Here is a 12,693-nt window from a genome sequence, read left to right on the forward strand (position 1 = left end):
TTTGGACCCAACAAAGCCAGCATCTGAAATACCACATTGGTCCATGCAACTAATAAAGTCGAGACTCTTGTAGATCCTATGAAGTTTGTCTCTTATCTTTGCTTCACGCTCCATGATTACATTAAAGTCCCATCCAATACACTATGGTCTATCTACAATAGATTTTAAATTTGTCAAACTGTCCCATAGTTCCTTTCTATATAGAACAACACTTAGCATAAACTACAGTAATATAGATACTACAACCATCTGATCCATGCTTAAAGTTGAGAGTAATCTGTTGATCATCATTGCTAATAATATTTGCAAGTAGATTTGATCTCCAGAAATACCACAGTTTCTCATTGTCAGTTGTAACACTATTATGGAATCTCAAGAATCTCATGTAGCCTTCAATCTTACTTTGTTGACTAATGGCTCCATAATGGCCACAAAGTCAACTTTGTTGATGTTGATTAGATTTTTCAATCTATGAATTGCTTTATAAGATCTAACCCCTCTTATATTCCAAAATATTATATTGATCATGGAAAACAATTGGGGTAGGATCCTAATTTAAACTCTGTCCCCCGCTAGAGGGGATAAGTTTATCTTTGTCTTTGTTCCTTTTTTCTGTCTTTCTTTGTCTACTTCTTCCCCTATTTATAGAGGATAATCCTTCTTTTTTCATCACATCTTTCAGTTGTATTTCTGCAGATTTATTTGGCTCATCTGTTTCTGAACCTCCCTCTGCAGTATGCTTATCATAAGGTGTGTCCCCTATAATGAAAGTTTCTGCAACTTTCTCTTCTGTACTACAGTCCTCTATAGCAAATGGCTTGTTGACTTTTTCATTTAGTTCGACCACCAATTTAATTCCCGGATGATTTTTAATCCTGGAGCTAGTGCATGCCATATCAGTTGAATTCTTGCTACAAGTATGGTTACTCTCTTGGTCTTCATGTAAATACTCGCTGCTTTTTTCACAATTACCACTATTCACAATGTGATCCTTATTCTTCTCTGCTTTCGATTTTTCCTGATTCAGAATGTCCTGTGTTGTCTTCCATCACCTTATTAATATGAGTTTTCCCCGTATTACCAGTAGTAATCAAGTTTGTAACTTTGTCAGTTTGATCAAAATATTCTTCAACAATCAGTTGCCCAAATGCATTCTTAAATTTTACTTTGTTCTTCTTCTTTGGAGGCTTATTCTTGGTGTTCTTTTTCTTCTTTTTCGCATTGCTCCTTATTGTAGTAGTTTGGCCTTCCTCTTGATCCACTGTTTGTAGGTCTTTTCGAGCTAGTTTTGAATTAGAAGCAGTCTTGTCGCCTCCACCCCATTTTCCTTTGTATTTTAATTGCTACTTTCAATTATGTCTTGTTCTGTTGTGACTAACATGGTCTTCCCAACATTATTTTCTCCAATACTCAACTTTTGCATCCCCACCTTATTTGTCTTTGAGCATGTTGCATTCTTTATTGCATTTTGATTTTCAACCTTAGCTTCCGCCTCATTTTCCCTTGTATCCTCAAAATCATCATTATTTTTGTTTTCAGCAAATCTACATTGGATTATTGAATGTCCCAACATCTTACAATGTCTGCAATATTTGGGAACATTCTCATATTTCAATTTTTGAGTGTACCCTTTCCTTGGAATTGAGTCGTCCTCTGATCCCACAAAAACAGAGTTTAATTTTGGCTTTGTAAGATCAACTTCTACTCTTACTTTTGCCATACTAGGCCTGGTTCTATAGCTGGTGGCTACATCCATAGATAGAGGAGTACCAACAGGACCAAGTATTTGTTTCACATAGTTCAAAGTATGACAATGAAAAGGTAGACCTAGGAGAAGCACCCACACTCGAACTATGGGAGAATCCTCGTCGGGTTTAAAATTCGGAGACCATTTTCTAGCCACATAATTTGGCCTTCAATTTCTATTGATCGTCTCCACCAGACACTCTTAAAGTCATCTTCATTAGAGAAATCTATAAATACGGTGCAAAAATCATATACACCTATTTTAACATTACCTTTAATAGAGATTTTTTCAGCGAAGGAAGATCGTATCTTTTCAATTTGAGGTCGAGTTCTCAAGAATTTGCCAACAATTTTTAACTTGCATTCTTCTGCCATTAGTCCATAATAGTCACTGGCTTTGAATATTACTGTTGGCATCCCATTATGAGTAGTGTATCTAGCTTTGACATCGGAATTTTCATGGCGATTTGGGCTAGGGCCTGGAGTCGTTGGGGCTTTCAAAGCAACAACATAACTTGAATTCGATAATGTTTCTACTCCAGAAGTAGTATTCCTAGCTAGAGGGACTGGGATTTCATCTGGACGCGCCGGTATGTTGTCGGCCGGCGTCCCCATCGCTGGGTGTGTGAACACCACACTACTAAAAAATAGGAAAAACCAACTGCGAAAACCGACCAATGTTGGTCGGTAATTCGCAAAAATTGACCGAAAACCGTCCAATTCATGACGGTCGGTAGAGCTAACCGACCGACTTTGGTTTGTATTTTCCGACCGATTTCGGTCAATTAAATTCAAAAAATAAAATGCCGAAAAAACAGACCGAAGTTGGTCGGTTTTTTCGACCAAAGTCGGTCGGTATTTTAATTATGTAATTAAAAAATGCACGATCTTAGAATCGAACCGGGGTCTATACTGTGGTAAGATACTATTCTACCTCTAGACCATTGGTGCATTTTGTTTTAAGATTGTCATTTATTTTATTTATACTCTTTAATTGTATTTTCGCACGAAAATAACCAACTGATGTCGGTCGATTTTAACAAAAAATAAAATTACCAACCGAATTCGGTCGATTTTTTAAAATGACTGGCCGAATTAACCGACCGATTTCGGTCGATTTTTTTAATATTACTTTTAATTTATCTTAAATAAAAAATCGATCAAAGTTGATCGGTTTCTTGAAAAATAAATTTTGCGGGACTAAAAAATAGTTTTTCGCATTTTTGTGCCAAAGAAAACTGACCAAAGTTGGTCGATTTCATAACAAAAAATTAAAAAATAAAATATTTTAAAAAAACCGACCGACTTCGATCCATTTTTTGGTAGGTTTCTTGACTGACCAAAATCGTTCGGTCGACCGCGATCGATTTTTGCTGAATTTCTAGTAGTGCTAGTCGCTTGAAGAGGGCTTTTTTGTTACCGTTGGAATATAGCGTCTTTTTTGTACGGAGAGCTTTTTCTAATTTGTATAAGTTAGGAAATTTCGCAAATAAGCATAAGCTTGGCAAGGAACCTCCTAAATTAATAGGCTAATTGCCTAGTCGCTTCCACCTACTTCTATGGATTTCTCATTTAAGTTATAATAGAAAAAAGTAACAAGTTATTTTTTTGGGTCTTAGAGGTAAATCATCCGTGAGGGTTTATTTTAATATTTAACTTGACATAATTGTCAAAACGAAAAGAAATGATGATAGGTATTTTCTTGGAGAATGTGCCTGAATCACGAGTTGTTCTTTTACTTTCTTTAATTTATTTTTCTTGAGTTGTGACATAGACAAAACATAGTGTAGTTTTGAGTTACAAAAGCTAGAAATTATTGAGATAAACTAATACAGGTTAGGTTGCATTTAGTCCAAAATCTTGAAAACGAGTTTTCATAAATAAAAAGTTCAGTATTTTAGGGGAATGGGTGAAATATCCAAATACCATGATGGGAGAGGACTTCCTATGTATGATTAAGTCAAAAAAATATATATATATTCTACCAGTAACATTCTCTCCAGTAATATTCAAAGCAGCCTTTGATACTAACCACATGGACCACAGAAAATATAATTAGCGTCCTCGACCAATTATGGGACTAGATAGACTGGAACTGGGACTGAAATGCCATCCAACGCCCGAAAAATATGTAAATTTCTCCAAGTGTATGAACAAAGCACGAATGCATGAAGTTTATTTCTATTTCCTCCAAATGTACAACCAAAGCAACGACGCCTTAAAATCATACCGTCGACAAGTGTAACACCTAATCGGCCCTCAGTCATAATCAAGCATAGGTGATATTCGACCTTATTCGAATCAACACCTAATCGGCCCTCGGTCATAATCAAGCATATGTAATATTCGACCTCGTTCGCATCAACACCTAATCGGCCCTTGGCCATAATCAGGCTCAGGTTATACTCGACCTCGTTCAAATCAACAGCTAATCGGCCCTTGGCCATAATCAGGCACAGGTTATACTCGACCTCGTTCGAATCAATACCTAATCGGCCTCCGGCCATAAATAGAAACGATATGTTTGTTCTCGCTCGAATTAACATCTACTGGTCCTCGGCCATGATCAAACTTAGGTTTTACTTCAACCTCATTCGACCCTACTCGAACTAAATTATTACGACTAAGGAAACCAAGGCAACCAAGCAACAAAATCAAAAAACATACAAACTGGAACAGAATAAAAAAAATAATCAGGTACAAATAACCATACTGGTATTTCATACTTAGAATATTTTCTTTACAAAGGCTCGGAAAAACGCCCACAAAAGAAAAAACACGCAGACGTTTGCAACAAAACAAAAAGGAAGAAAAGAAAAGCTACTAACTGTCCTGATCGCCTGGGCCATCCCCAGCTACCCATTCACCATTACCATCTCCATCAGGATACGTGTCTTCATACCAGGCGTCCTAATCGATCCGATCCACGCCTACATCCTCCTCATCATCACCGGCCTCCGGTGTAGAAGGATCATAGCCGCAAGCGAACCAAGCTCTACGCGCCTTAACATGAGCATCCTCGAAGGCGGCCTCTGAAATGGTTCCCGTCCTCATCAGATCTCTGAATATATCCAGTTGAGCCTCAGCATGAATCCACTCCTCGTATAAGTCTCGAGGAACATTAGAAAAATCAGAAACACGGGAAGAGGATGGTCGAGCCAATAATTGTGCCTTCTCGGCCTCCAGAGCGGTGACTCGATCACAAAGGCTAGAAGCCTCTTTCTCTAGTTCTCCAATCCGTTAATCGAGCCGCTCTTCTTTGAGTCTGGCCGTCTCCAAAGTATTCTCTCGCTCAGAACCAAGGACATGGATTACGATCTCCAAGGCCTCCGCCTTCCTCGTAGCCCCTGACCAAGCTGACTCCACCTTCTCGAGATTCGCTGCCTTCTCGGCGACCTCACCCCTTAAAGCTTCCGCTTTGAATTCACACTCCTCGAGATCGGCGCGCAGCGAGACTACCTAGGCTTGGAGATCGTTGCACTGGGCTTCGACCCTTATACTAACCTCCAACCCCTCCTCTTTGTCCCTTAGCGCCTCCTCAAGGACGCTGTATTTTTCAATGACCTTCACCAGCTCGTCATTGTTTTCTTTCAGCTCGTCTCGGAGAGTTCAGAAATTGCCGCCCTCTCCAAACCGCCTGCAAATCTCACGATACTTACCGCGGTACTTGCGGTATTTTCTCTCCATCTTCAGAAAAATAGCCTTACGCCTCTCCTCTCTGCGGGCGCTTTCGATTTCCAAAATCCCACTCTGAAATAAAGAGAAAAAGAAAACAAAGAGTAAGAACGAAAATAACTTTGAACTTGACAAACAAAAACGAGAGAGATAAAAAAGCTTACCCTAAGAGCGAGGCCAGATATGCTCCTAGACAAGGTAGCATGCTTCAGCTTTTCGAGGAATTTACCCACCATATCAGAACAGAGGGGACCAAGGGAAGGGACCACGTCCTCCGTGTCGACCAACAGATTTTGATTCATGGGGATCGCAATAGTCCACGTGGACCCTTCCAACCTTACTTCGAGAGGGGTAAACCCCTCCCCGATCATCCTTACCTCATCGGCATCCATATCGGAGCCCATCTCGTAACCATCCTCGACTACGCACTTTCCTTTTATATCGGCCATCGAAGAAAGACCCTCGGCCGGTCGCGATGCCGATGGTTCATCCCACCGCGATTTATCAGAAACTCTCGCCAATGGCCTTTTAGCTTCCATCGTGGTTCCAGGAAGAGATATACCCTTTGTGGCTTCAGTCGATGGAGGAACCACGGGTGATACCTCGGCGTCATCTTTAAGCTCTATGGTCGCTGTTTCTCGGATAATAAAATAGCACATCACTGAATCCATTGCCCGGGCAGTCCAGTCACAGATATCCACCGATCTCCTCTAGTGGGGAACCAAATTCCCATCACTCGGCTATGATTCCTCTTCCTTGTCCACTAGATGAAGTAAAGGAGAAGCCAGAAGCTCCTATGACGATGTACCCACGGGCGCAGAAGAAGTCGGTACGGAAGCAGCAATAGGTATGGCCAACGAACTGTTAGACCTGGCCGCAGTGGAAGAACGAACAGAAGCAGATGACTGAGCAGGTCTAGCTGCGGCCATAGCAGGGACGGACTCCGAAGAAGAAGCAGCCTTCCTTTTACGAAACGCAGAAGGAGGAGCCTCCGGCCTCCTTGAAGACCCTCGAACTGAAAAGGAAAGATCGAAGGATGTCACTACGAACGGTAAACCATAGCGAGCATGCGACCATGAGGTCAAAGCAGTAAAAATGACAAAAAATATAGATGGACTCACTGGCCAAGGAAGAGGCAGGCCCGGACTTCTTGAGAAAGCCCAACCATTCACGAATCCCCACAGTGTGAGGCAGAATCCGGCCAACCGAGTCAGAAATATTCCCGACCAAAGGACGAGGCGCAACCTTGGCTGTACGAAGAAGAAAATATGTTAGAGCCTATAACTAGAAATAGACAAATCAAATACCTTTCACAGAAAACGAATACTTACGAGCACGATTCCAAGTCTCAGGAAAGCCGTCCGCGTTGGCCACCATGTCTTTGGTTCTAACAAAGAAGTAGTTGAGCCAAAATTGACGATTTGATTTATTGTCCATCTTCACCACCAGGCATTTTCTTCCTCGATGGTAGAGATGCAACATCGTCCCCTTATAAAAGCTAGGGGCAAAGAGATGTATTAGATGGCGGAGCGTGACCTCGACCCCGGCCAACTCGGCAAATTTTTAGAGAATCCTAATAAGCTTGTTGATGTATGGAGAGAGTTGGGCCGGGCAGACATCGTAATAGCAGAAAATTTCCTCTTCCAATGGGAGAAGGGGAAGAGTATAGCCGACTTGGTAAGGATACGCATAGAACGGGCAATATCCAGGGCGGTGGATCTGCACCACGTCGTGTCTTGCTGGGATCAGGTCGATACGGGCAGGAATGTTGAATTTTTCCCTAAGCTCGGCCAGATCGGCCTCTTCCATCACTGATTCTGAGACTTCAGGCTCACCTTCAGGCGTCTTCGAAAAATTGGACCTAACTTTCTCACTGTGAGTGACTATTTCCTCTACCGTAGGGAAATTCTCTTCTTCAGTGGTGACAAAGACCCTATTAGCATAAGGGGGTATAAGCACTGCCAACGGAACAGGGTCAGTTACCATATCGAAAATAGAGGGTATATTAACCATGTTGTTAAGGAAGGGTATTCAAGCAATGAAGTGTTAGAAGCAGCAAAAATCGCTAAAACCGGTAAGAAAATACATGACAATGGAGAGGGAAGAAGAAGATAGAGCTCTTTGATGCAAAGGTTTCGTAAAAATTGAAACCATTACCCACACACCCCTATTTATAAAAGATCAAGCGTCGAAACCAAAAAATTAATCATCAGTACCTGGCACTGTAATCGAAGCGGCAGTCTCAATTAGAAGACGTGCGCGAAACGAAGCAACGTCTTGGGAAATCGCATCATAATGACGTCAATCGCCATGACGCCACCTTATTCATGGAACTTACAACCCCAGAAATTATGGCTCACAAAAGGACACGTTACCAACTCTCCCCAATCATCACAGCCCGTTCAGGTCGTCCAAATGCTTCAACCACATTATACAATATTCGCTTATCGAGCCCGCATGAGGCCAACCTCAATAAGCGGAGGGACTAACTATATGGAATAAAATCTACCCTAGAATATTTAGGGTAATATAGAATTAAGGGAAGAGTCAGTCGAGGTCGGCCAGGGCGCAGCAAGATTCGTGGTCGAGATGCCAATAATGACCGAGGTTGAGCATCACTAAAAGAGCAGTAACGACTAACTTTTGAAATATGATATTAAAGAGAATATTCTAGTGAATATTCTCTGCATTTGTACCATTAGAGTTTGGTAGCGATATGTCTCAACGAAATAAAAGAAGAGACAGGAAAAGAAGATGGAGGTTATTCACTGGATAAGAACACTTTTCAGAAGAAGATTCTCTCTCTCTTGAAAAGATACAAAAATTATCTATTTATCAAGATTTTTGCCCATATTATTTCATACTTTTCCACTAAATCCAAGAATAGTTCGAACAAACCTTGAATTTTATCTGTCATTCATCATTGTCAGGAGGAACATTCTTCCAATCCACCCTTTATTGGGTGAATCATTCCTCTTATTTACTTAAATGTCATTTGTTGTTATTTATTACTAGTTACACCTCCATTATTGCTCATTCTTTATGAACGTTTTGTGTCTATCATTGTCAACATTTCACTGGACCTGTCCCATCTCACGCACATTTTTAAGATCTGCATATAGAGTTATTATCTTTAACTACGTTTAACCCATTATTACATAAATTCAATAGTTTAGCCCAAATATACACTTTTTGGTCAAACAATAGGAATTATGAGTTATGACAAGATGCTCTTTGCATTCATGCATGCATCTATATTAAATTCTGTGCACCACTTCGAATATAATGTTTTAGAAATTAAGGGATATACTAATTAAGTATCGGGACAAGGAAATTCCCCTTTAACCAGTCGCAAATGAGCATAAACTTGACAAGGAACCTCCTAAATCAATGGCTAATTATTGCCTTGTCGCTTCCACCTACTTCTATGGATTTCTCATTTAAGTTATAATAGAAAAAAGTAACAAGTTATTTATTGGGTCTTAGAGGTAAATCATCCGTGAGGGTTTATTTTAATATTTAACTTGACATACACTACTAGAAATTCGGTAAAAACCGATCAAAAAAACCGACCAACGTTGATCGGTAATGGCCAAAAACCGACCAAAACGCGACCATTTACGTGTGGACGGTATTTTTGTGGTCGGAAAGGAATACCGACCAAAGTTGGTCGGAAATTACCGACCAACTTTGGTCGGTCAATTAAATTCAAAAAAAAAATATTGCAAAAAAAACCGACCAAAGTTGGTCGGTATTTTAATTATGTAATAAAAAGATTCACCATCTGGGAATCGAACCGGGGTTTGTACTGTGGCAGGATACTATTCTACCACTAGACCATTGTCACATTTTGTTTTAAGATTGTCTTTTATTTGATTTATACTCTTTAATTGTATTTTCGCACGAAAATAACCGACCAAAGTTGGTCGGTTTTATTAAAAAGTAAAATTACCGACCAAAGTTGGTCGGTTTTTTTAAATGACCCGCCGAATTAACCGACCAATTTTGGTCGGTTTTTTTTAATATTAATTTTTATTTATTTTAATTGAAAAACCGACCAAAGTTAGGTCGGTTTCTTGAAACATAAATTTCGCGGGACTCAAAAATAGTTTTCCGCATTTTTGCGCCAAAGAAAACCTACCAAAGTTGGTCGGTTTCGAAAAAAAAAAATTAAAAAAAAATATTTTAAAAAACCGACCAACTTTGGTCGATTTTTTGGTCCGTTTTTTGACCGACCAAAGTTGGTCGGTCGACCTTGGTCGGTTTTTGTCGAATTTTTAGTAGTGATAATTGTCAAAACGAAAAAAAATGATGATAGTTATTTTCTTTGCCTGAATCACGAGTTGTTCTTTTACTTTCTTTAAATTTTGTTTTCTTGAGATGTGACATAGACAAAACATAGTGTAGTTTTGAGTTACAAAAGCGACAAATTATTGAGACAAACTAATACAGGTTAGGTTGCATTTAGTCCAAAATCTTGAAAACGAGTGTTCATAAATAAAAAGTTCAGTATTTTAGGAGAATGGGTAAAATATCCAAATACTATGATGGGAGAGAACTTCCTATGTATGATTAAGTCAAATATATACTTCCTATGTATGATTAAGTCAAAAAAATATATATATATTCTACCAGTAACATTCTCTCCAGTAATATTCAAAGCAGCCTTTGATACTAACCACATGGACCACAGAAAATATAATTAGTGTCCTGGATTCATGTATGTACTATTACTTTTTGATAAGTTTTATATTTATCTTTTATTATTATTCAACTATCTTATATCGATTCGATTTTTTTTTCTGATTTACAAGCTTTCTCATTTTTGAAGATTTTAGAGTTTTTCTTTATCGCATTTCCTATATTTGTGCTTTTTTAAGTTTCAAGTAGCCACTTATATTCCTGCAACTTATGATCCACCAAAACTTTGACTCTTTCATCAATTACGACCTTCCATAAAGTAATTCCAAAATATAATGTTTTTTCTCAAACGCTATTACTTTAATTTTGAAATTACATAATGAATTCAACTATTCGATCACAATTCCTTAACCTGAATAAATCCAAATATATTATACAACTGCTTGTATTATTCTTGGAAATAACCATGCTTTTCAATCACGGAGTACAAGTTTTACTATCAATCATCTCTGTTTCCGGAGATTGATTTTCTTTCTTCTTGCTTTTTTTCATATCACCGTAAAAGTATGAAAGAAATCCCCATAGAGAGAGGGCAAGTGAAACTCCTTTTTCTGCACTGAACTTTTCCCCATAGAAAAAAACAGCTAAAACTTCCGTGATAGGTAGTAGAACGGAAATCAAAATCCCAGACACCAAAGAAGAAGCCGAATAGATGACTCCAATGGTGCCTAAGAAGTAGAATTGCAAAATTATTGCGCCCCATATTATCAAATTATAATATCTGCCTTCTCCAAGTTCAAATTCTTTTGCCTCCGTTGAAATTGCCTGCAACATATTTTTAACCATCAATATTTTTACATTTTCTTGTGTCTTTATGGAGCGGATTTAACTTGCAAATGTGCATCTAATTTTTACACAATTAGTAGATAACATACCTTATTTTCTAGGTAAATGATTCCACTTATTAGTTATGAGTGATTACCTATAGTTATCTATACGATGGCTTTATAGTGAATTCTTTTATACTGTCAAGAAATAGAAGTTAAGAGTTGTGTATCATAAGAGAATTTAAGTGATATGCATTGGCAATATAATTTTGTTTTTACACTACAATATCAATGTAGTTTAACATATTAATTATGTTGGTTACTATTTTTATCATATTACCAACAAAATGCTTATCATATATATAGGTATAAATGAAAACCTTTAGAATGATCAGGTTTACATGTAATAACTTTAAAATTATCAAATACTTTATATGATTAATTATTGTATAAAACTTAAACTCATATTAGTAATTTCGTTAAAGCCAAACACATTTATTCTCCCTCCGTCAATTTACATGGCATCATTTCCCTTTTCGTCCATACAATAAAAGAGTTTCAACTTTCTATAATTGAAATAAAAATTCACTTAAACTTCTCGTTTTACCCATATTAATGACAAACAAGTTTTTAATCATAAAAATATTATGATATGTATAACAACATAAGTAGTTTCAAATCACACAAATCTTATGAGTACATATTGACAATCACAATTTTCAAAAGTCTAATTATAGTCACACAAATTTATTGCATAAAACTTTAGCGCTTAAATTATAACGGAGGGAGTAATAAATGGACAAAAGGCAAATGGAGAGGATTCAAATCGAGCTAAGAGAAAGAGAGATACCTGAAAGTCCTTGTTAATGATCATTCCAATTGTTGCAACAATAGTGGCAACAAAGCAATACACTGTCTGAAACTCCAACACAAGTGTGTAAGTAATAGCTTGATGTGCCTTTTTGTAAATCAACTCCACCAAAGGAAAAATAAGCCCAGTCAAAGCAGCAGCTGCTAGGATCATGATAAACCCTAAAATATACTCTTTCTTTGGCTCTCCCTCTGGTTGATCACCTCCAGAGTGTAGAGCCAAAAGCACTGCACCAACCGTCAACAAAAAGACGGCGTTGACAGAGTAGGAAGTGAACTTCAGCTTCACTATAAGGAAAGCAAAGCCAGCCGTGAAAGCAAGTTGCGTAGCAAAGAGAAGTCCACTAGTTGAAACAGGCACTTTAGCTGAGCCATAAGAGTAGAAATAGTTCGCAAATCCTTGGAGGACTCCGATTCCTATAGTGGCCGCGAAAATCCGGGGAGTCATTAGAATGACTTTGATATTATCATTATTGTTGTTGATGTCATTATTGATATTAATTTTGCGACGATAGAAGTAGGAGATGGCCAAAGGGATGAAATTTATTGGCCAAGCAACAGTTTGTAGCCAGGTTGATAGCCAAATTCTATTGCCTCCTTTGATGAAATAAAGGCGCAGGAGCAAAGGGGTACCACAGGTTCCCACAGCTAGAATTATACAGTTGATGACAAGAAGAACCTTCTTCATTTTTGAGCTTACTTGAGGTTCCATTTTCTATGGAGGACTATATATATTGAACTACTTTTTCTTCTTATGTTGAGTCATATATATATAGGTATTATGGACGTCAATAAGGTCTTGTCGTATTCTTAGTTTACTGTACTGGTATGAATTTCCTGATAATTAAGGTGAGGAACAAAATGGCCCACAATATGGGAGCTGGGAAAGAAGGATCGTGCTTGATTTGGGTAAATATTAATTTGGAAAATAACT

General features: G+C 38.2%; 1 protein-coding gene across 1 annotated transcript; it reads right to left on the minus strand.

Annotated features, from left to right (window-relative positions):
- Window positions 1-10,442: 10,442 nt before the first annotated feature.
- On the minus strand, window positions 10,443-12,488 carry LOC104103247 (purine permease 3-like). Its single transcript, XM_009611134.4, has 2 exons — window positions 11,740-12,488; window positions 10,443-10,887 (listed from the first exon to the last, which is right to left on the minus strand). The coding sequence occupies exons 1-2, from the start codon at window positions 12,469-12,471 to the stop codon at window positions 10,540-10,542; spliced, it is 1,080 nt and encodes a 359-aa protein (XP_009609429.1). The 5' UTR covers window positions 12,472-12,488; the 3' UTR covers window positions 10,443-10,539.
- Between the last annotated feature and the right edge of the window lie 205 nt (window positions 12,489-12,693).

The sequence above is a fragment of the Nicotiana tomentosiformis genome, chromosome 5 (assembly GCF_000390325.3).
Source record: "Nicotiana tomentosiformis chromosome 5, ASM39032v3, whole genome shotgun sequence".
Classification (NCBI taxonomy): Eukaryota; Viridiplantae; Streptophyta; class Magnoliopsida; order Solanales; family Solanaceae; genus Nicotiana; species Nicotiana tomentosiformis.